Source organism: Oncorhynchus keta, chromosome 9 (assembly GCF_023373465.1).
Source record: "Oncorhynchus keta strain PuntledgeMale-10-30-2019 chromosome 9, Oket_V2, whole genome shotgun sequence".
NCBI lineage: Eukaryota > Metazoa > Chordata > Actinopteri > Salmoniformes > Salmonidae > Oncorhynchus > Oncorhynchus keta.
The window spans coordinates 32,868,244-32,895,734 of NC_068429.1; the positions used below are offsets into that span (position 1 = coordinate 32,868,244).

The window sequence follows — 27,491 nt, forward strand, 5'->3', positions numbered from 1 at the left end:
TTCCAAAGTTGTGGCAAAATGGCTTAAGGACAACAAAGTCAAGGTATTGAAGTGGCCATCACAACGCCCTGATCTCAATCCCATAGAAAATTTGTGGGCAGAACCATAAAAGTGTGTGCAAGCAAGGAGGCCTACAAACCTGACTCAGTTACACCAGCCCTGTCAGGAGGAATGGGCCAAAATTCACCCAATTTATTGTGGAAAGCTTGTGGAAGGCTACCCCAAACGTTTGCCCCAAGTTAAACAATTTAAAGGCAATGCTACCAAATACTAATTGAGTGTATGTACACTTCTGACCCACTGGGAATGTGACAAAATAAATAAAAGCTGAAATACATTACTCAATACTATTATTCTGACATTTCACATTCTTAAAATTAAGTGGTGATCCTAAGTGACCTAGGATAGGGAATTTTACTTGGATTAAATGTCAGGAATTGTGAAAACCAGAGTTTAAATTTATTTGGCTAAGGTGTATGTAAACTTCCGACTTCCAACTGTAGCTTACTTACTACTTGTGTTTTTCTTATTTTATTTGTTGTGTGTTTTTGTTCTACCTTATGTTATTTTTAGTACTTCATTGCTGTTGATTACTGCATTGTTGGTATTAACGCTTGCAAGAAAGGCAATTAATTGTAATTGCTCAAGTGACATTAAAACTTGATACTTGATATATTAAAACCCTCCTAATATTTATGTGTGTAAAACCCAAATGAGGGGCCTCAGCGCTTAAATCATGTTTTTTTAGCAACTGTCCTCCAAGAGTTGCCAAATAATGCAGCTGGGTCATTTTCCTTTTCAGCAGGCCAAATTATCGGGCTACATCATTTGTTGTTATAAAGCCACGTCATCATAGTTTTTGTGTGTGTGTGTGTGTGTACTTGACCCAGTAGGGGGTGCCAAAAGTGCATGAAAATGAAGTAAGATATGTCAGTTCATCCTCCAGAGGACGTCTTATCTTGTGACACAAACACGCTCATTTTCATCAACACACATACTCGACTGAAGCGACAGTACTGAGATCAGTGACTGAACTGTATTTTACAATGGAGGAAGACGGCAAAGAAACCATTTCAATTAGAGAGAGTAAAAGACGGGAACGTCAAGCAGGTAGGCATAATCCAGTCTATTTACTTAAGTCTGCTGATATCTACATTTGGTCATCTTTAGTTGGTCAAATCAACACATGACCAAAGAAAGCAGTGGAACAGAGACCCACCCTACAAAACACCGTTGTGGTGTGCGACGCACGCATGCACGCATTATGTATCAGACATAATGGTTAACTTACGTTTTTGCCACATTACTATTTTCCATTCAGTACAGTTTGCCTGCAGTGCTGGGCAGTTGCCTAGTTAGGCTATTTGCCCTACGTCGATTTGCCAGATCAAATTCAGAATTCAGTGTTATAGTTAGTATCATAGCCCAGCATGGTCTCGTAGACTAGACTTAACATAGTAAACGTAAATTAGTGTATATGGTGTTCACCCATAAAAGTATTATTTCATTCAATGTTTATGTTTGCATCAGAAAAACAATAGTCCAAACCCTATGTCTATAGGAAGTGGTCGCTTCATTTATACAATGGGTTACCAAAATATTCAAATAATGATTGACATAGTTTCATATTTTTAAAATTTATTTTGATTAATTTATTCATATTATTTCATCCTTCCACAAGAAACAAAGCAAATCTATGGTTGCTACACAAGCCGTCTGGTCGTTCGTTCTATTGATTTGGTTGCCAGAGGCGCGACCCAGTCGTTCAGTCTTTTTGTTCTCTATCTATGGACCTGACCCAGTCGTTCGTTCTAAATGTTTCATTGTCATATTGGCTGACAACATTCTTATCCCTTGCTTGGTTTAGGGTTAATTAGGCATTTCTGAATGTAATTCAATTCAAGAATTTAATTGGAAATAAAGAGCATTTTGCATCTGGGAATCACCATGCCAGCGGGAGCGGAAAATATTTTAGGTATCTCAAATTGTTCTGGGAATTCTCACATAGAAACTTAATTGGGAGGAAGGATGTTTGAAATGGTTTTTACATCATGATTCTTTACATGTAACGTAAACTCACTCATTTTTGTACATCGCCTTGGTCCGTACAATTGACCTTATTTTAGCGCCCCAGAAACGTAATACTTTCAGATCAACTGTAATGTCAATACCATTGTAAAGCACAATTTCTCCCCTTTCCAAAATAATCAATTACATGACCTAAACGCTGCCCGTTTCTGCATGATTTAACATAATGAGCCCCATCGTCTTTTTAAAAATGCGAAGCGAAACTAATTTGTGGTTGTGAGAAGGAGAGATGTTGTGTGGGAAAATAGCTTTTTTTCACTCGATCTGTACAACTTATCACCTTATTGCATTTAAAATGTAAATAAAACACTATAAAGAATTTATATGTTTGTGTCATCATTTGAAGGTTTGTGTCGAATTTGAATCGGGTTTTTAGGGCGGTGCTAAAGTGATCTTATAAGTAAACAACGGCTTTGAGAATGATGATCGCATGCAATGATGACGCAAAAAATGACTAGGTATCCCCCCTTACCCCTGTCACTGTCCATTTTTTGTTTTTAAAGGATGAGAGAAGTGCTACACCTGGTGGAGAGAGATTGTAAGACAGAAATAGTTGCTTTATGTGTGCTGTACGTTACGACATGACACGTCACAATGTAACGGAGGATCCGCTTTTCCCCAATACTTTAGAGCCATTACCATGTCGATCAACACTTGAATAGAAACCTAGTTCACATCCCCGATTTTGAAGTCAACACAGTCACTACAGTCCCATTAGTTCTCTTTGTAGCCTCGTTTGAATGTTCCGGTTGCGCACATTTGTACGGAATGGGGTGAGTTTACGTTAGTCAGTTGTACAACTGAATGCATTCAACTGAAATGTGTCTTCTGCATTTAACCCAACACCTCTGAATCAGAGAGGTGCGGGGGGCTGCCTTAATTGACATCCACGTCTTCGGCACCCAGGAACAGTGGGTTAGCTGCCTTGCTTAGGGGCAGAACAACAGATTTTAACCTTGTCAGCTCGAGGATTCGATCCAGCAAACTTTTGGTTACTGGCCCAACACTCTAACCACAAGGCTACCTGCGCCCCAAGACCCCATGATCTGTGATCTGTATATGATACAGATTCTGGAGCATGTCACATTAATGTATTCAACATTAAACATATTAATATGAATATTTCCAAACTATCCTTTTGATTTAGTTTATTTTAAGACATATTATTTGGAACAATATACTCTACATGTACATCACATTTCCAAAGTGGGGTCTGTGCTAATTCTGGAGGTATGATCAATTTTATGAACATCAACAGAGAATGGGAAAATGGATTCACAGGGAACTCCCTTTGCTTGTGACTTAAGGAATGTGCAATCTTAAAAGAGAGCTGTGATTGGTTAATGACCTATAATGTCAATGTCTATGTATAAAATGGGTCATATCATTAAAAGAACCAGAGATCACACTCCGGAATTTTGACATGTATATTGTTACAAATAATGTTTAACAATAAGCAAAATCAAAAAGGGTAGTTGAGATTTTATTTTTAATATTGAACAAATGAATGTGAAAATGTGTATTTCAGAATCTAGACATGCTCCATCTTTGAGAGAATGCTATAAGGATTATAATGACACCAATATGTTGTCTGTATCATGTACGGTTCACAGATCATAGGGTATTACAGGAGACATAGGTCTAAAAAGGTTCAGAAATGGCCACTTTCATCATGATTTTCTCCCCAAAAAAGGGGGATACAAATGTAAAAAGCATGTTAAACATCCTTCTTCCCATTGAAGTGCCTATGTGAGAATTGTCAGATCAATCTGAGATACCCAGAGTACTTTCCGCTCTCATTGGCGTGAAATCACTCCACTCAATTCAGAATTGACCCAACCCTGCTACAGTAGTGGTGTATCCCTCCTCATGTGAATGCCAAGGCTTGTAATGTTACCATTGTGAATCGTCTGAATATTATGGTATACAGTATCTCTGTAGTTTGCATGTGATTCTGATACAGGTAGGTAGGTTCCTTTTGAGTATGTCAGGGGAATTAGCTACTTGTTCGATAGCTAACTAGGTAGGTTTAATTCAACAAGTAAAGCTTTAGGGCTGTTGGCATTAACCTAATTTAATTTGAACAGTTGCTCAGTGGATAAACTTAATCTCTTCTAGACTGTTTATTTTCATCCTAATCTAACAATAGTTTGATTGATTGATTGTTTTGGTAGGTGGTTCAGGGTGTGAATTTAGGGAAAGGTTAGTGTGATATCTCAGTCATCTGGATTGGATGCTTTCGCTGGTTGCTAACTTGATACACATTCATATCTGGGTATTACCAGCAGTTCTAAAACCATTTTCAGCCTAATTGTGTGTAGCCTAGGTACAGTAGCTGATGCACAATTTCAGCTACATAAAATAGACTTGGCAGATCACAGAAGAATACGGATGAAACATTTTGAAGAATGATGCTACCAGAAATGCATGATGTGGAAGGGGCTGCTCTTGGGTTGGCTGGGATGTGAGAATGTACATTTTCTGTTTGCAGTAATATTTCACACTGTTGGTATGTTTTTGTATTGTCTTTCAGCCTTGGAGAGCCCAGATATTGGTATTGGCTTATGTGGGTGGATCATTGTCGGATTATCCATCCTTCTGATGCTCGCGACTCTGCCCCTCTCCATATGGATGTGTATTAAGGTACAGTCATTACCTATACATCTACACAAGCTGGATGGTCTGTGAACTGAGAACTGGTTAGGGGTGTCATTTGTGTGAGTCTTATTTATTCTGTGAATTGATCGCGAACCAGCATGCCTTCGTTGCCCATCTAAATGGCCTTTCTCTCCTACTCGCCTTTCTCTCCTACTTTCTCTCCTACTCCTACTCGTGATGCAGCACCATCCGTCAAGGTTGTATATTGTTAGATATTTACACACTAAACAAGGAACATATAGAAAAGGAACTGCCAGATGTGTCATAATGGCCTGGAAGTAAAGCTTCAATGGGAGCCAAATTTGAAATGGAATACACTGAATACATGGAGCATGGTGGAAAGAAAATATGATTTAAATGGACTGTATTTTTGGAAGGGCTGGGTCACCATTCATGTAATACCTTAAATATTGACATCTCATGGTAGTGGGAAGCTGCTTTATAGTTTTTTGATGGGTCCATTCCTGGCAGCCCTGGTGTGAAGGGGAGGAATGGCAGAGCAGACCATAATATAACCCTAAATATCTTTATGTGCATCTTGGAATGAAAATTTCAGAGGACCAGTGCTTCTATAGTGAAAGAACATCTCAGATCTGTGCCATTTGGGAGTGATGTGGTTAGACTTGCCTACATATCGTTGTTAACTGCCTGTTCAGAGGCAGAATGACAGATTTGTACCTTGTCAGCTCGGGGATTTGATCTTCCAACCTTTCGGTCACTAGTCCAACGCTCTAACCCCTAGACTACCCTGCCACCCCCTCAGGAGATGGTACCATTCTGCTTGAATGGAGATGACAAAGAAGGACTTCAACAAAGCCAAAATAGAAAATGCTTGGAAGGGGCCTCTTTGCTGTTAAATTAGAGAAGTATAAATAAATAAATGACTGTTGTGTCATGTAACTGTTGCACTAAAAATGAAAACATTGATTTGGCATACACTTTAAGATTGTAATAGAATACATCCGACCTATTTTGATGATTATGTCATAATGTTCCTAGGCCGTCATTGAAAATAAGAATTTGTTCTTAACTGACTTGCCTAGTTAAATAAAGATAAAGTATGCTAGAAATTTATAGAATAATTCATATCTAGTGTGATGATTCTGTGACAAACGGTGAATTAGTTATTGACTTTTACATTTGTAAATGGCTTTTGCCGAATGTCTGTTGAATGTCTGAATGTCCGAATGTATGAATATAAAACTAACTTTACCTCGGTCCTAGATGTAGCCTAGTACTCTCACGTTGACTATCTTGCAAACTTAGCTGGTTCATTGTTGCCCATGCCAGGAAATTAGGCTAGCAAGCATTTTAGTTTAGTAGCCTATGGCAACAAAAACTAAAAGCACTGTATGACAGAGCCATAGACCGTTTTGCCAACTTGAAAAAGAGAGTGGAATTAGCGTTCACAATTAGGGTGAGTCAAATGTTTTTACTCTTACCACATACACACAGACAGAAATCAGTACCATGGCTAGCCACATGAAATTTAGCAACATTGATTGGACTAAATTGTCTTTAAGTTAGTTTTCACTGTATTATAGCCTAGTTGATTTGATGATGTTTAAATTGTGCCTGTGGTAACTCCGTGGTTCAATCAGTAGTTGTTTATAGAAAACATGAACTTGCTGGACCATGCTGTAGGTCATGTAACTGTTTGTTACATGCAATATTTGCTTTGTGGACTTCGGACAGATGTTGTTCTCTGGGTCTGTGATGATACAAACTAATGTGTAATTAAATTTATTCCGCCACTGTGTGACTGTTGTCTCTGCCTTATTGTATGTCACGGTGGAGTATTAATGATTGGGTTATAGAGCAAACAATGCCATTTTCACAACCTAGGTTGTAATATGGCTTTTTACTGACTTGGCTTGGCTTCCCCAGTGATTTTACCCAGCACCGGTTAGGAAGTTGAGTATGCAAATATAGACAGATGTGTGCCTTTCCAAATCATATCCAATCAATTGAATTTACCACAGGTGGAGTCCAATCAAGTTGTAGAATCATCTCCAGGATGATCAATGGAAACAGGATGCACATGAGCTCAATTTTGAGTCTCATAGCAAAGGATCTGAATACTTACGTAAATAACATATTCCTGTGTTTTTTAAAATTTGTAATACATATTTTTAATGCAAAAATCTAAAGAAAAACCTGTTATTGGGTATTATGTGTAGATTGATGTGATTGATAAGGCTGTAACGTAACAAAATATGGAAAAGGTCAAGGGGTCTGAATACTTTTCGACCCCCACAGTTGAAAGTGCATGTCAGAGCAGAAACTATTCCATGATGTTCAAGGGACTGTCCTTATCTCTGAGAGAGAATTCTGATGAGGCACATATCTGAGTGTATAAAACCATTTCTAGAGTGTTGAAAGTTTCCAAGAGCACTGTGGTGTCCATCATTGGGAATTGGCCAGACAGAAGCGACTCCTGAGAAGAAGTCACAGAACTGCACGCCTGGAGTTTGCAAAAAGGCATGTGAAAAATTCTGAGAGCATAAGGCAAAAGATTTTATGGTCTGATGAGACAAAAAATGTACTATTTGGCCTGAATGCAAAGCGCTGTGTCTGAAGAGAACCAGGCACAGCTCATCACCCATCTAACACCATCCACACCGTGAAGCACGGTGGCGGCAGCATCATGTTATGGGGATGCTTTTCAGCAGCAGGGACTGAAAGATTAGCAAGGATACAGGAACAATGAATGGAGCCAAATACAGGTAAATCATTGATGGGAACCTGCTTCAGAGTGCAAACAACCTGAGACTGGGATCGAAGATTTACGTGCCAACAGGACAATGACCCCAAGCATACAGCCAAAGCAATGCTAGAATGGCTTCAGAACAAGACTGTTAAAGTCATTTTGTGGCCCAGCCAAAGCACAGACTTGAATTCCATTGAAAATTTGTGGAAAGACTTGATGATTGATGTTCATCACTGCTCCCCGATATAACTTAAGAGTTTTTGAGAAAGTCTGCCAGGAAGAATGGGAGAAAATACCCATGTTGTGCAAAGCTGATACAGATACCCAAGACGATTCAAAGCTGTTATTGCCGCCAAAGTTGCTTCTACAAAGTATTGTCTCAGGGGTGTAAACTAGATTTCGGTATTTAATCTTCAATACTTAAGTAAAAATGTTTAAAACATTTTTTCAATTTGACATTATGGGGTATTGTGTGTAGATGGGTGAGAGAAAAACAACTATATAATCCATTTTGAATTCAGGCTGTAACACAACAAAATGTGGAACAAGTCAAGTGTAACGATTGTCGTCGGGAGAAGGAGAAGAGGACCAAAGTGCAGCGTGGTACGTGATTCATAATAATTTTAATAAAGATGAATACTGAACAAAAACAACAAACCGACAAAGGAACAGTTCTGTAAGGCGCACCAAAAACACTAAACAGAAAATAACTACCCACAAATCATAGTGGGAAACCAGGCTGCCTAAGTAAGGCTCTCAATCAGAGACAACGATTGCCAGCTGCCTCTGATTGGGAACCATACCAGGCCAAACACATAGAAATATAAATAGAAAACATAGAACACAAAACATAGAATGCCCATCCCAACTCACGTCCTGACCAAACTAAAATAGAGACAGGACAAAGGAACTAAGGTCAGGACGTGACATCAAGGGATATGAATACTTTCTGAAGGCACTGTAGTGGTAAACTTGAAGAACTTGGATGTCTTGGTGAAGTGAAATTATTTTGAACTATACAATGTAGCCTAACAACATTGCTCGGAAACAGCACAGATGTGAGATTTGCTTCACTATAGAAGAACTGGTCCTCTTACAGTTTTGTTCCAGGTTGCATATCAAAACATTTCAGGGCATATCGAATGTTTTGCTCTTCCCATAACAGTCACGCCAAGCACAGGGTTACTAAAGATGCATGCAATGGGCCTCAGGATCTCATCACGGTATCTCTGTTCATTCAAATTGTGTTCATTGTTCGTAGCTTATGCCTGCCCATACCACAACCCCACCATGGGCAACTCGGTTCACAACGTTGACATCAGCAAACCACTCGCCCACACAAGGCCATACACGTGGTCTGCGGGTGTAAGACCGGTTGGACATACTGCTAAATTCTCTAAAACAATGTTGGAGGCGGCTTATTGTAGATAAATGAACACTCAATTATCTGGCAACATCTCTGGTGGACATTCCTGCAGTCACCATGTCACTTGCATGCTCCCTCAAAACTTGACACATCGGTGGCATTGTGTTGTGTGACAACTGCACCTGTGTAATGTTCATGCTGTTTAATCAGTTTCTTGATATACCACACCTGTCAGGTGGATAGATTATCTTGGCAAAGGAGAAATTCTCACTAACAAGAATCTAAACAAACTTGTTAACAACATTTTCAGCTCATGAAACCTGAAGCCAACTTGTTGCATTTATATTTTTTGTTCAGTGTATATATTTAATGTAGTTTTCTTTGTATCAAACGTGGGAGTGTGCCAATGGAAACAGCACGTCATTTCCGGTCACAACTTGCAGGCTTGTTTTCGAGTTGCTGTGCGTTTTGTTGCCAACCTATTTTGCTACCTGACAACTTTACGGTTTTCACTTTTTAATTACCGTTCATATATTTATTTATTTTTTCCTCAACTTTTTCACTCCGGACGCTTTATCTGGACACGATTCGTCAGGACCTCCAACAGCCGAAGCTAAGTAGTAACATTAACATGATGCCTTCTAATTGTAGTCGCTGTACTCGCCTTACGGCGAGGATAGCTGTGCTACAAGCCCAGCTTCAGACACAATCGTTAGGCAAGGGTAATTTCAGTGTAGGAAAGGATGAAACAGCGTCTGTCCCACCAGTAAGTACAGATAGTAGTATAAATCCCCTGGCACAGTCCCCGCAGCCGGACAACCCTCTCACGGTTTCTGGAAGGAAATGCTGTAGGAAAGCTCAACCGGTGTCGCTCATTCAGCCGACAGAAAATTTCAACCGGTTTTCCCCATTAAGCAACGGGTCGGAGTCAGAGGCCGAGTCTTCTCTGGTCTCTACTCCTCCCGTTACGGGGTCTGAGACGCCGAAGCTTCCCACCATTTGCTCTGACAAATTGAAAACTCTAGTCATTGGCGACTCCATTACCCGCAGTATTAGACTTAAAACTAATCATCCAGCGATCATACACTGTTTACCAGGGGGCAGGGCTACCGACGTTAAGGCTAATCTGAAGAGGGTGCTGGCTAAAGCTAAAACTGGCGAGTGTAGAGAGTATAGAGATATTGTTATCCACGTCGGCACCAACGATGTTAGGATGAAACAGTCAGAGATCACCAAGCGCAACATAGCTTCTGCGTGCATATCAGCTAGAAAGATGTGTCGGCATCGAGTAATTGTCTCTGGACCCCTCCCAGTTAGGGGGAGTGATGAGCTCTACAGCAGAGTCTCACAACTCAATCGCTGGTTGAAAACTGTTTTCTGCCCCTCCCAAAAGATAGAATTTGTAGATAATTGGCCCTCTTTCTGGGACTCACCCACAAACAGGACCAAGCCTGGCCTGCTGAGGAGTGACGGACTCCATCCTAGCTGGAGGGGTGCTCTCATCTTATCTACCAACATAGACAGGGCTCTAACTCCTCTAGCTCCACAATGAAATAGGGTGCAGGCCAGGCAGCAGGCTGTTAGCCAGCCTGCCAGCATAGTGGAGTCTGCCACTAGCACAGTCAGTGTAGTCAGCTCAGCTATCACCATTGAGACCGTGTCTGTGCCTCGACCTAGGTTGGGCAAAACTAAACATGGCGTTGTTCGCCTTAGCAATCTCACTAGGATAAAGACCACCTCCATTCCAGTCATTACTGAAAGAGATCATGATACCTCACATCTCAAAATAGGGCTACTTAATGTTAGATCCCTTACTTCAAAGGCAATTATAGTCAATGAACTAATCACTGATCATAATCTTGATGTGATTGGCCTGACTGAAACATGGCTTAAGCCTGATGAATTTACTGTTTTAAATGAGGCCTCATCTCCTGGCTACACTAGTGACCATATCCTCGTGCATCCCGCAAAGGCGGAGGTGTTGCTAACATTTACGATAGCAAATTTCAATTTACAAAAAAAAGTGATGTTTTCGTCTTTTGAGCTTCTAGTCATGAAATCTATGCAGCCTACTCAATCACTTTTTATAGCTACTGTTTACAGGCCTCCTGGGCCATATACAGCGTTCTCACTGAGTTCCCTGAATTCCTATCGGACCTTGTAGTCATAGCAGATAATATTCTAATCTTTGGTGACTTTAATATTCACATGGAAAAGTCCACAGACCCACTCCAAAAGGCTTTCGGAGCCATCATCGACTCAGTGGGTTTTGTCCAACATGTCTCTGGACCCACTCACTGTCACAGTCATACGCTGGACCTAGTTTTGTCCCATGGAATAAATGTTGTGGATCTTAATGTTTTTCCTCATAATCCTGGACTATCGGACCACCATTTTATTACGTTTGCAATTGCAACAAATAATCTGCTCAGACCCCAACCAAGGACCATCAAAGCCTCGTGCTATAAATTCACAGACAACACAAAGATTCCTTGATGCCCTTCCAGACTCCCTCTGCCTACCCAAGGACGCCAGAGGACAAAAATCAGTTAACCACCTAACTGAGGATCTCAATTTAATCTTGCGCAATACCCTAGATGCAGTTGCACCCCTAAAAACTAAAAACATTTCTCATAAGAAACTAGCTCCCTGGTACACAGAAAATACCCGAGCTCTGAAGCAAGCTTCCAGAAAATTGGAACGGAAATGGCGCCACACCAAACTGGAAGTCTTCCGACTAGCTTGGAAAGATGGTACCGTGCAGTACCGAAGAGCCCTTACTGCTGCTCGATCATCCTATTTTTCTAACTTAATTGAGGAAAATAAGAACAATCCGAAATTCCTTTTTGATACTGTCGCAAAGCTAACTAAAAAGCAGCACTCCCCAAGAGAGGATGACTTTCACTTTAGCAGTGATAAATTCATGAACTTCTTTGAGGAAAAGATTATGATTATTAGAAAGCAAATTACGGACTCCTCTTTAAACCTGCGTATTCCTCCAAACCTCAGTTGTCCTGAGTCTGCACAACTCTGCCAGGACCTAGGATCAAGAGAGACGCTCAAGTGTTTTAGTACTATATCTCTTGACACAATGATGAAAATAATCATGGCCTCTAAACCTTCAAGCTGCATACTGGACCCTATTCCAACTAAACTACTGAAAGAGCTGCTTCCTGTGCTTGGCCCTCCTATGTTGAACATAATAAATGGCTCTCTATCCACTGGATGTGTACCAAACTCACTAAAAGTGGCAGTAATAAAGCCTCTTGAAAAAGCCAAACCTTGACCCAGAAAATATAAAAACTATCGGCCTATATCGAATCTTCCATTCCTCTCAAAATTTTAGAGAAGGCTGTTGCGCAGCAACTCACTGCTTTCCTGAAGACAAACAATGTATACGAAATGCTTCAGTCTGGTTTTAGACCCCATCATAGCACTGAGACGGCACTTGTGAAGGTGGTAAATTACATTTTAATGGCATCGGACCGAGGCTCTGCATCTGTCCTCGTGCTCCTAGACCTTAGTGCTGCTTTTGATACCATCGATCACCACATTCTTTTGGAGAGATTGGAAACCCAAATTGGTCTACACGGACATGTTCTGGCCTGGTTCAGATCTTATCTGTCGGAAAGATATCAGTTTGTCTCTGTGAATGGTTTGTCCTCTGACAAATCAACTGTAAATTTCGGTGTTCCTCAAGGTTCCGTTTTAGGACCACTATTGTTTTCACTATACATTTTACCTCTTGGGGATGTTATTCGAAAACATAATGTTAACTTTCACTGCTATGCGGATGACACACAGCTGTACATTTCAATGAAACATGGTGAAGCCCCAAAATTGCCCTCGCTAGAAGCATGTGTTTCAGACATAAGGAAGTGGATGGCTGCAAACTTTCTACTATTAAACTCGGACAAAACAGAGATGCTTGTTCTAGGTCCCAAGAAACAAAGAGATCTTCTGTTGAATCTGACAATTAATCTTAATGGTTGTACAGTCGTCTCAAATAAAACTGTGAAGGACCTCGGCGTTACTCTGGACCCTGATCTCTCTTTTGAAGAACATATCAAGACCATTTCGAGGACAGCTTTTTTCCATCTACGTAATATTGCAAAAATCAGAAACTTTCTGTCCAAAAATGATGCAGAAAAATTAATCCATGCTTTTGTCACTTCTAGGTTAGACTACTGCAATGCTCTACTTTCCGAATACCCGGATAAAGCACTAAATAAACTTCAGTTAGTGCTAAATACGGCTGCTAGAATCCTGACTAGAACCAAAAAATGTGATCATATTACTCCAGTGCTAGCCTCTCTACACTGGCTTCCTGTCAAAGCAAGGGCTGATTTTAAGGTTTTACTGCTAACCTACAAAGCATTACATGGGCTTGCTCCTACCTATCTCTCTGATTTGGTCCTGCCGTACATACCTACACGTACGCTACGGTCACAAGACGCAGGCCTCCTAATTGTCCCTAGAACTTCTAAGCAAACAGCTGGAGGCAGGGCGTTCTCCTATAGAGCTCCATTTTTATGGAACGGTCTGCCTACCCATGTCAGAGAAGCAAACTCGGTCTCAACCTTTAAGTCTTTACTGAAGACTCATCTCTTCAGTGGGTCATATGATTGAGTGTAGTCTGGCCCAGGAGTGGGAGGGTGAACGGAAAGGCTCTGGAGCAACGAACCGCCCTTGCTGTCTCTGCCTGGCCGGTTCCCCTCTTTCCACTGGGATTCTCTGCCTCTAACCCTATTACAGGGGCTGAGTCACTGGCTTACTGGGGCTCTCTCATGCCGTCCCTGCAGGGGGTGCGTCACCTGAGTGGGTTGATTCACTGTTGTGGTCATCCTGTCTGGGTTGGCGCCCCCCCCCACTTGGGCTGTGCCGTGGCGGAGATCTTTGTGGGCTATACTCAGCCTTGTCTCAGGATGGTAAGTTGGTGGTTGAAGATATCCCTCTAGTGGTGTGGGGGCTGTGCTTTGGCAAAGTGGGTGGGGTTATATCCTTCCTGTTTGGCCCTGTCCTGGGGTTTCCTCGGATGGGGCCACAGTGTCTCCTGTCCCCTCCTGTCTCAGCCTCCAGTATTTATGCTGCAGTAGTTCGTGTCGGGGGGCTAGGGTCAGTTTGTTATATCTGGAGTACTTCTCCTGTCCTAATTCGGTGTCCTGTGTGAATCTAAGTGTGCGTTCTCTAATTCTCTCCTTCTTTCTTTCTCTCTCTCTCTCGGAGGACCTGAGCCCTAGGACCATGCCCCAGGACTACCTGACATGATGACTCCTTGCTGTCCCCAGCCCACCTGGCCATGCTGCTGCTCCAGTTTCAACTGACCTGAGCCCTAGGACCATGCCCCAGGACTACCTGACATGATGACTCCTTGCTGTCCCCAGTCCACCTGGCCATGCTGCTGCTCCAGTTTCAACTGTTCTGCCTTACTATTATTCGACCATGCTGGTCATTTATGAACATTTGAACATCTTGGCCATGTTCTGTTATAATCTCCACCCGGCACAGCCAGAAGAGGACGGGCCACCCCACATATGCTCTCTCTAATTCTCTCTTTCTTTCTTTCTCTCTCTCGGAGGACCTGAGCCCTAGGACCGTGCCCCAGGACTACCTGACATGATGACTCCTTGCTGTCCCCAGTCCACTTGACTGTGCTGCTGCTCCAGTTTCAACTGTTCTGCCTTGTTATTATTCAACCATGCTGGTCATTTATGAACATTTGAACATCTTGGCCATGTTCTGTTATAATCTCCACCCGGCACAGCCAGAAGAGGACTGGCCACCCCACATAGCCTGGTTCCTCTCTAGGTTTCTTCCTAGGTTTTGGCCTTTCTAGGGAGTTTTTCCTAGCCACCGTGCTTCTACACCTGCATTGCTTGCTGTTTGGGGTTTTAGGCTGGGTTTCTGTACAGCACTTTGAGATATCAGCTGATGTACGAAGGGCTATATAAATACATTTGATTTGATTTGATTTGAGAAAAAAATAGATTTAAAAAAAAAAATGATTTGAGTTCATGAATGGTGACACAGACCTTCCGAAAATGCATTTAAATTCCTATATTTATTTTTTCCACCCTGCTGCATGTATTCAATGTATTCCATTTCAAATTTGGCTCCAAATGCGGCTAGTTCAGGGGTTATTGTGACGCATCTGACAGTTCCTTCTCCGTATGTTCATAGACTTTACATATGATATCTCAATTACCAGTGTAGTGAAAAGTTAGTCAAAAAGGGGAGAGGGGGCCTCCCAAGTGGCACATTGGTATAAGGCACTGCATCGCAGTGCGAGCTGCGCCGCTAGAGATTCTGGATTCGAGTCCAGGCTCTGTCACAGCCAGCCGTGACCAGGAGACGCATGGGGCGGCACACAATTGGCCCAGCGCCGTCCGGGTTAGGGGAGGGTTTGGTCGGCAGGGACTCCTGAGCCGGGCCGGGAGCAGTGCACGCTGACACGGTCGCCAGGTGTACGGTGTTTCCTTTGACACAATGGTGTGGCTGGCTTCCGGGTTTAGTGGGCATTGTGTCAAGAAGTAGTGCGGCTTGGTTGGGTTGTGTTTCGGAGGACGCACGGCTCTCAAACTTCGCCTCTCCCGAGCTGTACGGGAGTTGCAGCGATGAGACAAGACTGTAACTACCAATTGGAAACCACAGAATTGGGGAGGAAAAAGGGGTAAAAAAACGTATATACACTACAAGGCCAGCATCCCGGAGTCGCCTCTTCACTGTTAACGTTGAGACTGGTGTTTTGCGGGTACTATTTAATGAAGCTGCCAGCTGAGATGGCTGTTTCTCAAACTATACACGCTAATGTACTTGTCCTCTTGGTCAGTAGTGCACCGGGGCCTCCCACTCCTCTTTCTATTCTGGTTAGAGCCTCTTTGTGCTGTTCTGTGAAGGGAGTAGTACACAGCGTTGTATGAGATCTTCAGTTTCTTGGCAATTTCTCGCATAGAATAGCCTTCCTCAGTACAAGAATAGACTAACGAGTTTCAGAAGAAAGTCATTTGTTCTGGCCATTTGGAGCCTGTAATCGAACCCACAAATGCTGATGCTCCAGATACTCAACTAGTCTAAAGAAGGCTAGTTTTATTGCTTCTTTAATTAGGACAACAGTTTTCAGCTGTGCTAACATAATTGCAAAAGGGTTTTCTAATGATCAATTAGACTTTTAAAATTATAAACTTGCAATAGCTAACACAACGTCCCATTGGAACCCAGGAGTGATGGTTGCTGATAGTGGGCCTCTGTACTAGAGGTTGACCGATTAATCGGCCTGGCCGAAAGAGGGGAGAACTATGACTACCCAGCCTGTGTTACTTTCTCTCCCAGATTGTGAAGGAGTATGAGAGGGCCATCATCTTTCGGCTGGGGCGGATCCTACGAGGAAGAGCTAAAGGGCCAGGTAACATACTCCCCATCATCACCTTCACACCCACCGTCCTTGGAGAAACTCTGTGCCTATTAGCTATGATTCTTGGATTCTTTCAAGGTCCCATAAAATTACATTTTAGTCTCTACTAGTATGATGTAGACGAAAATCGCAGTAAACAGGATGTGGGCCTGTCTTGAAACCACCTTAACTGTGAAAGTATGTTAGGAGGAGGATTCAAGCCCCCACTTAGTGTTAATGTGGTTAGGTGGTAAATCTGCTTTGACCTATTTGTTTTATATTGTGGTGGGCTACCACACTATAATTGTTCTTCCATTGAACCACTGTGTAGGAGTTCACTGCAACGGATCTGTTCTGCACTCCTGTGTCCTAGTTTAACCACTCCTGTCCTGCAGTAGCTTATGTTTAAACAGAATTGCAGAACGTAAACCGAGTTCCAGGGTTCACGCTGGAATACTTTCAGCAAGCACATTAATTAAAATAGTGCTGGTCTTTGTTTTCCGAAGCGTAGTTTGTGTGGTAGGATTTTTTGCCTTGGTAACACTGTAAAATATGTCCAGAGTATATTTGTCATGACAAACTAAATATACCAATAGTTGGCCTTCAGATCGATGTTTATAGAATACTTTGAGAGGTCTCTATTTAACAATAAGTTACAGAATTTGGCAGCTATTGCAATCAATTAACTAATGATCTTAAGAGACTTAAACTAAGTGATCTTAGAGCTCCACTGCTGTCCTTGTACAAACTGATGTCTTGATGAGAAGCAGTGGACCTGAGTCACAGTACTGGACTGGTAGTGCAGAATAAACACCAACATCCCTCCTCAGCTCTCTCTGATCTTTCTTTTGCCTACTACCAACCGCCTATTCGGAAGGTTATTTTGTGCATCTCCTGTTTGTGTTTTCCTTTACTCTAATGATATTACCCTTTGATGCTAACTTTTTCCCTAAATGAGGCTCTCCTCATTTCTCGAATGGCCCGATTCAGACTTAGGAAATGTACGCTTTTCCTATGCACACCTTTCCTACGCACTTCTCAGTAGTTGGTATTCAGACTTAGGAAATGTACGCTTTCCCTACGCACACCTTTCCTATGCACTTCTCAGTAGTTGGTATTCAGACTTAGGAAATGTACGCTTTCCCTACGCACACCTTTCCTACGCACTTCTCAGTAGTTGGTATTCAGACTTAGGAAATGTACGCTTTCCCTACGCACACCTTTCCTACGCACTTCTCAGTAGTTGGTATTCAGACTTAGGAAATGTACGCTTTCCCTACGCACACCTTTCCTACGCACTTCTCAGTAGTTGGTATTCAGACTTACCATATTCAGGTGCACAATAAATTATATAAAGAATGATAGCAAAAAGCTTTGGAGCACCTTAAATTACAATTTGGGAAAAAAGGCTAACTCGGCTCCATCATTAATTGAATCAGATGGCTCATTAATCACAAAACCCACTACTTTAATTACTTTTTCATTGGTAAGATAAGAAAACTTAGGTATGACATGCCAGCAACAAATGCTGACACTAACCATTCAAGTATAACTGACCAAATTATGAAAGACAAGAATTATACTTTTGAATTCTGTAAAGTGAGTGTGGAAGTGGTGAAAGAATTATTGTTGTCTGGGAATCTGGATGCAACATTACTGAGGATAATAGTGGACGATATTACCACACCTATTTGCCACATCTTCAATTTAACCCTACTAGAAAGTGTGTTCCCTCAGGCCTAGAGGGAAGCTAAAGTCATTCCGCTTCCCAAGAATAGTAAAGCCCCCTTTACTGGCTCAAATAGCTGACCATTCAACCTGTTACCAACCCTTAGTAAACTTGTTTGACCATATACAATTCTATTTCACAATAAACAAATTGACAACAGACTTTCAGCATGCTTATAGGGAAGGACACTCAACAAGCACAGCACTTACACAAATGACGAGCTGAAAGTAAATGATGATACAATTATTGTGGGGGCTGTCTTGTTAGACTTAAGTGCAACTTTTGACATTATCAATCATATATCAATCATAGTCTGCTGCTGGAAAAACGTATGTGTTATTTTTTACACCCCCTGCTATAATGTGGATAGAGTTATTTGTCTAACAGAACACAGAGGGTGTTCTTTAATGGAAGCCTCTAAAAACAAAATACAAATAGAATCAGGAATTCCCCATGGTAGCTGTTTAGGCCCCTTACTTTTTTCAGTCTTTACTAACGACATGCCACTGGATTTTGGGCCAGTGTGTCTATGTATGTGGTTGACTCAAAACTATAAACGTTAGCTTCTACAGCTGTTGCTAGTGATCCTCAGGAACAACCACACAAATGTGACAGAGGAAAGAAAGGTATACTAATGATGTAATGGAATGATGCAAAATGTAAGGAAACTAACACTAAAGTGACAGTTATAAATGTAAGGAAACTAACACTAAAATGACAGTTACAAATGTAAGGAAACTAACACTAAAATGAGAGTTACAAATGTAAGGAAACTAACACTAAAGTGACAGTTACAAATATAAGGAAACTATCACTAGTTAAAACTGTATGTGGGTATAACTGATGGTGGCTACCGATAGTGAATAATATTTAAAAAGATACAAATTGCAAAAAATACAGTATAAAGAAAAGTCTGGGCATATAATTAAAACATTCTACAAATCAAAAATCAACTCGGTAGATTTGGCACTAGTCTGTCATTTGCACATTTCTAAAGAAGCCTATAACTTCGGACTCCAAATGTCATACCTGCATGTTATAGTGCCAGCATTTCGTAAACTTCACTGTTGAAAAGGTGATATGTTGATATGCTTCAGTTTACAGCCATATAACTGGTTTGACATTTGTCTCCAGTGATCATAAGGTAAAATGGATCTAAAACAATAGTCATTTATATTTACAATTCCCTTATCCATATGGCTTGCTCATTTACCTAGCTCTAATCAATAGCTCTTATCAATTAGTAAATTTCAGTGCATGGACACTGGTGTTATTTCTTTTAGAAAAACAATTAAGTAGATGTTGTTCCACTTGGAACAGACAGGTTACTCAACCTTATTCATTGTGCATAAAGGTGGTGGAATTACGAGGGAATTAAGTCACGGTTAGAATATGGTGTATCTGTAGACACACCTTTGCCACACCTTAATTTCTTTGATCGCCACCCCAAACGAATAGCAGGTTAATAGCATGCTATTCTCATGCTTAAGTTCAAGGTCAGAATACGCGTAGACAGAAAAGTCTAAAAAGGGAATTATGTTCCATTTACGCGCTTCATTCTTGATGGAATTCCCCCCTAGCTGAGCAGAGTGGCGAGATCAGAGGCATGCTATCTCTTTGTAGTTGGAGTGGAAGAGTGGTGCTGAAGGTTTGGTTGACATTTACCCCTCAGTAGATGGTGGCATTCTTAAGATAATTGATTAATTAGCTGTATTTACACTTTAACAATGTGCAAGATACGCTATTGCCCTTAAAAAATCTCCAACCTTCAGTGTAAGTATAAAGTGGCCCCAGTAGTCTATCTACCATAGCCAGGCTATGGACATCAAACTCTCAAGCATTGCTCTCCATGGGTGAAACATGATCTAGCAGGATTCCGGAACAGCCGCATGATAACAGCCAGGGGTAATAATAAACCGTGTCCATCTGTCACGAAGGGACCCTCAAGTTCCTCTGCTGCCCGGAGACACAAACACCAAAGTTGAGTTTAATATTTGGTTTCGCCAACTAAACTCTGCTCATTATCTCTATGGTCTTTCCCCCTCCCTCCATAGTAAGTCTTGTCCAACTGTCAGATAAGATCTTTTAACAGAATCAACTGTTATAAGTCAGGCTATGGGCTAGTCAGTAGTCATTGCATTTGCAAGTTTCCCTGATGCTTTATGCATTGGTGTTACTCTGCATTAGCCTTAAACCAAGTTGGAGTGGTGAGTGAACCAGTTACATTTTTAGGGTGGGAATCCATGGAATTTTCCATCATATCCCATGATGCTTTGCATAGCGAATTCAGAGCATACTCCTGTGTTGCAGACTTGCAGTACAGTACAACCAGGGCCAGCAGCTAGCATTTGGCTGAAGTCCCAGCTGGGAACAATTATTCAAGAAAAAGAAGGAGCTGTTTACATCAGTGAAAGTTGCACGGGGCAAATGCCTCTGTTAAAGGGATACTTCAGGATTTTAGCAGCGAGGCCAAAATCCCAAAGTATCCTTTTAAGCCGCTTGTTTGCCCTAAGCTACAGTATTTTACACACCATCATGCCCAGAACTCTGTATTTGTACTGTACTGATTGTACAATAGTTGTCAGACTAATGGAACTGAGGCTTGATTTGTAGCGTTAGGCTTCGCTGTTAAACATGTGTGTGTGCACATCACCCCACAGGCCTGTTCTTCATCCTGCCGTGCACAGATAATTTCATCAATGTGGACATGCGCACCATCACCTTCGACATCCCCCCACAAGAGGTGAGCCCCGCCCCCCATTACCTTAATTACTATTATCATGAAATACCAGTTATGATCAGTGCTGTCAGTAGTAACTGATTTCCCCCTTCTCCCCAGGTTCTGACTAAGGACTCAGTGACGGTCAGTGTTGATGGAGTGGTGTACTACCGTGTTCAGAATGCCACCCTGGCTGTGGCCAACATCACCAACGCTGACGCTGCCACCCGCTTGCTGGCACAGACCACCCTGAGGAACGTCCTGGGCACCAAGAACCTGGCTGAGATCCTGTCTGACCGCGAGGAGATAGCCCACAGCATGCAGGTACTGGACCACAGAATCCTGCCACTCACTCTGATCATAACCTGACCATACACACGCACCATACTCCACAGCATGCAGGTACTCTAATGCACCGTTGTCTGTTCTTTATTTAGTCTTGCAATAGAAACTTAATACCACACTTTGCAGCAAGTCATAATTGCCATAAAACAGGAGATGTTGCTCGAGTTCACTAAAAGCCACTAGGTAGCAAAGATGGAGGGGCATGTCTCATGATTAACAACTCATGGTGTGATTGTGGTAGCGTAAAGGAACTCAAGTCCTTTTCTTCTCCCGATCTGGAATATCTCAACAATTACCCCTTGAGATAATTTTCTTTGGTTATTGTCACTGCCGTGTATATTCCACCCCTCTATGTTTTTAGCAGTGTGGCTGCATCTAGGGTATTACGCAAGGTTAGGTGGTTAACAGATTTTTTTTACTCCACCGCCCTTGGGTAGGTGGAGGAAGTCTGGAAGTGCACCTAGGAATCTTTGGGTTGTCCTAGAATTTATAGTGCGGCTTTGGATAATACTTGGTTGGGATCTGAGGGAATTATTTGTTCCGATTGCAAACCTAATAAGATGGTGATTCAATAGTCCATAATTATGAGGATAAACATTTAGATCTATTCCACGGGACAAAATAGATCCAGGGTATGATTGTGGCAATGTGTATGTCCCGACAGATGTTGGTCAAAACCCACTAGTAATGGTGCGGGTAATTACCTTTCACCTGTTTGTGCCAGAAACAAGAGTTTTATTGTAGTAAAGGTTCAACAGTGATAATAACGAATCTGCACTCTGCTTTTTCTCTAGGGCACTCGGAAACAAAGGTACAACGAAACCTAATCATTACGACAATTGTTAAGTGGGCACATTTTTATTCTAGGCCCACTGGTGATCTTAAAATTGCATTTAATTTCAGGTCACACAGCAAAATATTTTGAGTATATGCGGCCAAAATGGTCACACTTTTGAGCCCTGTCTGAGGTTTCAAAAGGAGCGTGTTGGATGTAGAGTTCCGTGTCTTATCCCCTGTGTTTCCTCAGACTACCCTGGACGACGCTACAGATGACTGGGGTATCAAGGTGGAGCGGGTGGAGATCAAGGACGTCAAACTGCCCCAGCAGCTCCAGAGGGCCATGGCTGCAGAGGCCGAGGCTAGCCGTGAGGCCAGGGCAAAGGTACGGTACTGACACAGATACACACCAGGGTCACACACACACTCGAATATACAGGCATTGGTCTTTAGTCTATTTTTCAGTCCCTTGAGTTGAGCTAAATCCTTTTCCTCTGAGTGAAAAATCCCCACTTGGCTTCTATTATATCGTTTGTTGATTTGATTGACTCCCAAAATAAATCATCCAGATGAAAATGTTTTTTTGACAGGTAAACACGTCATCTCCCTTGTTCCTTAGCAACCGGTGGTCATATCATAAGAACCCGAGAGCATAGCAGGTCACAAGCTGGGGCTTCTCTGCCCGAGTCTCCTCCCATCGGCCATTACACTAATTGGATATCATCTTCAATCTGCTGGTTAAAGATAAGCGGGCTCTCTGGGATTGATTTATTTAATCATCCACTCACTATGGTTACTCTCTGTATGCTTACATTCACTTGATATGTGTGTGAAGAAGAAGCCGAATCGGATCGGACCGCGAGGAGACAGACAGGATGGTTTGGTGCTCACCTCTCGTAGACGCTTTTCTTTTACAATATTACCATGCGCAGGACTAATTGGCCAATAAAGTTTGTACGGAAAATAACAAACAGGACATTTAAAAAGACTTTAATAAATCAAAAGTATTCTCAATTTAAACTCTTCCGGCAACAACTCTTTGCCTCTAACAAAACTCAGGTATAACTCTACTCTAGCCAACCTGTTACCCGCCCAGCCTGCTCTCCCCCAGACAAAAGCCAACTGACCACCTAAGTATTCTTTCCAGGAACTCCTTTCAGCTAGGAATGTTCCATCCTGATAGCCCCTGTGAAACCCACGAACGACTAGTAAAAGCTCAAACCAAGTTTATTCACCCACTGGGTCACACAGCTGCACAGACAAAGACATGTTTACACAAGTACATATATGAATACCCTCTACTGGTGCAAGGAGTTGATTCCGCAGTCTAGACAGCCAATACATCTCTGTTGCCAGGCAGGAACTTAAGTGGCTCCTCTCATTGGGGTAGTCATGGCTCTGCCTCCTACGTGTGTATGTCATAGAACTGTTCCTCTTCACTTCTCTGACCTTACCTCAAGCCACAGTCCTCACCTCTCCCTAACTCACTGCTGTCCCACCTTACCAGTGACTGACACCAGACTGTGGCTTATCACCTCTCCATATGAGATTTAACAATAACATGTTCTGACAGAATTTAAGCTTTCTGCTCTCCCCTTTCTCACTCTGTATATTTACCTACCTTCAGTTTTAAAATAGTAACATGAATAAGGATATTTTGACTTTAGAAGTTAGTACCCCACACCCCAAAACACATTTCTACCATAAATGTGTAATTTCCGATGGACATATAACATCCTAAACAAAAGTTTTACATAAACAAACCCTTTGATTACTTGTACCATGAAATCTTCTTTAAGTCGCACAATACACATTCATGAAGTAATTCACCCCCGGGATAATTCACCACTTTGGTTATTCCCATCAACCAATACATGTCCCTCGATGACTCGTAGACTAATTTGCGTAATGCGTAATGCACAGTGGCACTTCAACAAGGAAACATTGCGGCGCTTCAGACAAACACATTTTTGGTTAAACGATGTGATTATACTCTACCAACACTTTGATCGTTATTCTAGTAATATTTTTCACATTACTAGAGCATGTATGTTTAAATAGGCATCTTTATACACGGTAGAACCATGGTTCGCAAGTTACATTGTTTTAGTAACTGGCATGCATAACAAACACTCGACTTTGATGCCTTATGTCAAGGTATTGTTGGCAAACAGAATGTGCTACTCAATCCAACATATTCAATTCAATTCAAGGGGATTTATTGGCATGGGAAACGTGTTAACATTGCCAAAGCAAGTGAGGTAGGTAATATAGAAAAGTGAAATAAACAATAAAAATGTACAGTAAACATTACACATACAGAAGTTTCAAAACAATTAAGACATTAAAAATGTCATATTACGTATATATACAGTGTTTGTAACGATGTACAAATGGTTAAGGGTACACAAGGGAAAGTAAATAGCATAAATATGGGTTGTATTTACAATGGTGCTTGTTCTTCACTGGTTGCCCTTTTCTTGTGGCAACAGGTCACAAATCGTGCTGCTGTGATGGCACACTGTGGAATTTCACCCAGTAGATATGGGAGTTTATCAAAATTGGGCTTGTTTTCGAATTCTGTGTAATCTGAGGGAAATATGTGTCTGTAATATGGTCATACATTGGACAGGAGGTTATGAAGTGCAGCTCAGTTTCCACCTCATTTTGTTGGCATTGTGCACAAAGCCTGTCTTCTCTTGAGAGCCATGTCTGCCCACAGCGGCCTTTCTCAATAGCAAGGCTATGCTCACTGAGTCTGTTCATAGTCAAAGCTTTCATTAAGTTTGGGTCAGTCACAGTGGTCAGGTATTCTGCCACTGTGTACTCTCTGTTTAGGGCCAAATAGCATTCTAGTTTGCTCAGTTTTTTTGTTAATTCTTTCCAATGTGTCAAGTAATTATCGTTTTGTTTTCTCATGATTTGATTGGGTCTAATTGTGCTGCTGTCCTGGGGCTCTGTGGGGTGTGTTTGTGTTTGTGAACAGAGCCCCAGGACCAGCTTGCATAGGGGACTCTTCTGCAGGTTCATCTCTCTGTAGGTGATGGCTTTGTTATGGAAGGTTTGGGAATCGCTTCCTTTTAGGTGGTTGTAGAATATAATGGCTATTTTCTGGATTTTGATCAATAGTGGGTATCGGCCTAATTCTGCTCTGCATGCATTATTTGGTGTTCTACGTTGTACACAGAGGATATTTTTGCAGAATTCTGCATGCAGAGTCTCAATTTGGTGTTTGTCCCATTTTGTGAAATCTTGGTTGGTGAGCGGACCCCAGACCTCACAACCATAAAGGGCAATGGGCTCTATGACTGATTCAAGTATTTTTAGCCAGATCCTAATTGGTATGTTGCATTTTATGCTCCTTTTGATGGCATAGAATGCCCTTCTTGCCTTGTCTCTCAGATCGTTCACAGCTTTGTGGAAGTTAACTGTGGCGCTGATGTTTAGGCCAAGGTATAAATTGTTTTTTTGTGTGCTCTAGGGCAATGGTGTCTAGATGGAATTTGTATTTGTGGTCCTGGCGACTGGACCTTTTTTGGAACACCATTAATTTGGTCTTACTGAGATTTATTGTCAGGGCCCAGGTCTGGCAGAATCTGTGCAGAATATCTAGGTGCTGCTGTAGGCCCTCCTTAGTTGGTGACAGAAGCACCAGATCATCAGCAAACAGTAGACATTTGACTTCAGATTCTAGTAGGGTGAGGCCGGGTGCTGCAGACTTTTCTAGTGCCCGCTCCAATTCGTTGATATATATGTTGAAGAGGGTGGGGCTTAAGCTGCATCCCTGTCTCACCCCACGGCCCTGTGGGAAGAAATGTGTGTGTTTTCCTATTTTAACTGCACACTTGTTGTTTGTGTACATGGATTTTATAATGTCGTATGTTTTACCCCCAACACCACTTTCCATCAATTTGTATAGCAGACCCGCATGTCAAATTGAGTCGAAGGCTTTTTTGAAATCAACAAAGCATGAGAAGACTTGGCCTTTGTTTTGGTTTGTTTGGTTGTCAATTAGGGTGTGCAGGGTGAATACATGGTCTGTTGTACGGTAATTTGGTAAAAAGCCAATTTGACATTTGCTCAGTATGTTCTTTTCATTGAGGAAATGTACGAGTCTGCTATTAATGTTTTTCATTGGACAGGTTTCTCAATTTCTTTCTTAGATTTTTGCATTCTTCATCAAACCATTTGTCATTGTTGTTCATTTTCTTCGGTTTTCTATTTGAGATTTTTAGATTTGATAGGGAAGCTGAGAGGTCAAATATACTGTTACGATGTTCTACTGCCAAGTTTACACCTTCACTATTACAGTGGAACGTTTTACCCAGGAAATTGTCTAAAAGGGATTGAATTTGTTGTTGCCTAATTTTTTTTTTGGTAGGTTTCCAAACTGCATTCCTTCCATCTATAGCATTTCTTAATGTTACTCAGTTCCTTTGGCTTTGATGCCTCATGATTGAGTATTGCTCTGTTCAAGTAGACTGTGATTTTTACATAGGTCTGATCTGACGGGGCCTAAATGCGGTGTGGGCATGGTTGACGTGGGGGGGTGTTGATTGGTTGGGGTGGGGGTGGGGGTGTGGATGTGGCTAGTTGGTGCTGTGGTCTGGATATAAGTCCTCTTGGTGTGGGTCCTCTATGTGTAGGTTCAGGGGGTCCCGCAGGTCTGGGAGGGTGTCTCGCTGGTCTGGGCGTTGTGTCATTTGATCTGTTGCTGCTGTGTGAAGTGTTGGGGCTACGTTTGAGAGCAATGTCCTTTAGGGTCCGGGCGAAGGTGGGCACTGCTGCCTTGTATAGGTGGACCTGGTCGTAAAGGCTGTTCAAGTCCAGGGTGGAGTGGTGGGCCAGGAAAACATTTGGTTTTGAGGCACAGTCACGGGAAATACTTGCGCTTACCCGCTGTATTGTGGCAGGGTGGAAGTATTTTCGTGTTAGCAGGGTGGAGATAACCACTTGTGCGTTGGGGAAAGTAGAAGAAGCTTTTTCAATCACTCCCTTCAGTGCTGTGGCCACCCTTTCCTGCTGTGCTCTCAGGTCATTTGTGCCTGTGTGTATTATTATCTGGCTAGGTGAACCTAGTTGGTCCTCAGACAGAAGGTCTAGGGCGCTGGGTGTTTGGACACCAGAGTTTAGACACACTGTGTTTGGGAAAACGTTTTTTTTTCTTTCTTGTATATATTTCCCATTTGTCCATAAAGAGAACAATCTGTGTCTTGTGTATGTCCTCAGTGGGTGTGGGGGGGTTGTCAGAAGGCCTATCAGGGTGGCTGACGGGGGGGTGCTCAGAGGGGGTGGGAGCCCCTGGGCTTGGGGTTCTTCATTTGTCTGTTCTGCTGTGATGTCAACGCTATGGTCAGGGTCTGGTGTGGACTGTTCTGCTGTGGTGTCGAGACTTTTGTCGGATGCTGAGGTGGGCTGTTCTGCTGGCTTCTCTGCGGGGATGGCCACCTCTAGGGTTGTTCTCTGTCACACGCCACCCCCCTCAACCTCTCCTCCAGCAGTCTGATCCTCTCCTCTACTGCTCTGTTATTCTCCTGCTCTTGCTCTTCTCCTGTTGAAGTTGTCTCACCACTGTCCAGAGTTCAGATATTTAGTTCTCTCTCCACCTCCAGCACTCCGGGTCTGGTTAGGAGAGTGTTGTTGTGCTGGACTGTTGTCTGGGTCTGTGCTGACTGGAGAGTAATCACCTGCTGTTCCAGCTCCACCTGC

At 42.2% G+C, this 27,491-nt stretch overlaps 1 protein-coding gene across 2 annotated transcripts in view; it reads left to right on the plus strand.

The window, feature by feature from the left end:
• Positions 1 to 941: 941 nt before the first annotated feature.
• LOC118385252 (stomatin-like) overlaps positions 942 to 27,491 on the plus strand; it is a 28,900-nt gene continuing 2,350 nt past the window's right edge. The window contains exons 1-7 of one of the 2 annotated variants that reach the window (XM_035772237.2): positions 942 to 1,110; positions 4,622 to 4,731; positions 16,152 to 16,224; positions 20,602 to 20,684; positions 20,781 to 20,984; positions 21,800 to 21,816; positions 22,033 to 22,167. In XM_035772237.2, the coding sequence (XP_035628130.1) occupies positions 1,047 to 1,110; positions 4,622 to 4,731; positions 16,152 to 16,224; positions 20,602 to 20,684; positions 20,781 to 20,984; positions 21,800 to 21,816; positions 22,033 to 22,167 (686 nt within the window). In that variant the 5' untranslated portion in view covers positions 942 to 1,046. The remainder of the gene's footprint in view (positions 1,111 to 4,621; positions 4,732 to 16,151; positions 16,225 to 20,601; positions 20,685 to 20,780; positions 20,985 to 21,799; positions 21,817 to 22,032; positions 22,168 to 27,491) is intronic. The other variant, XM_035772236.2, reaches the window with a different exon arrangement.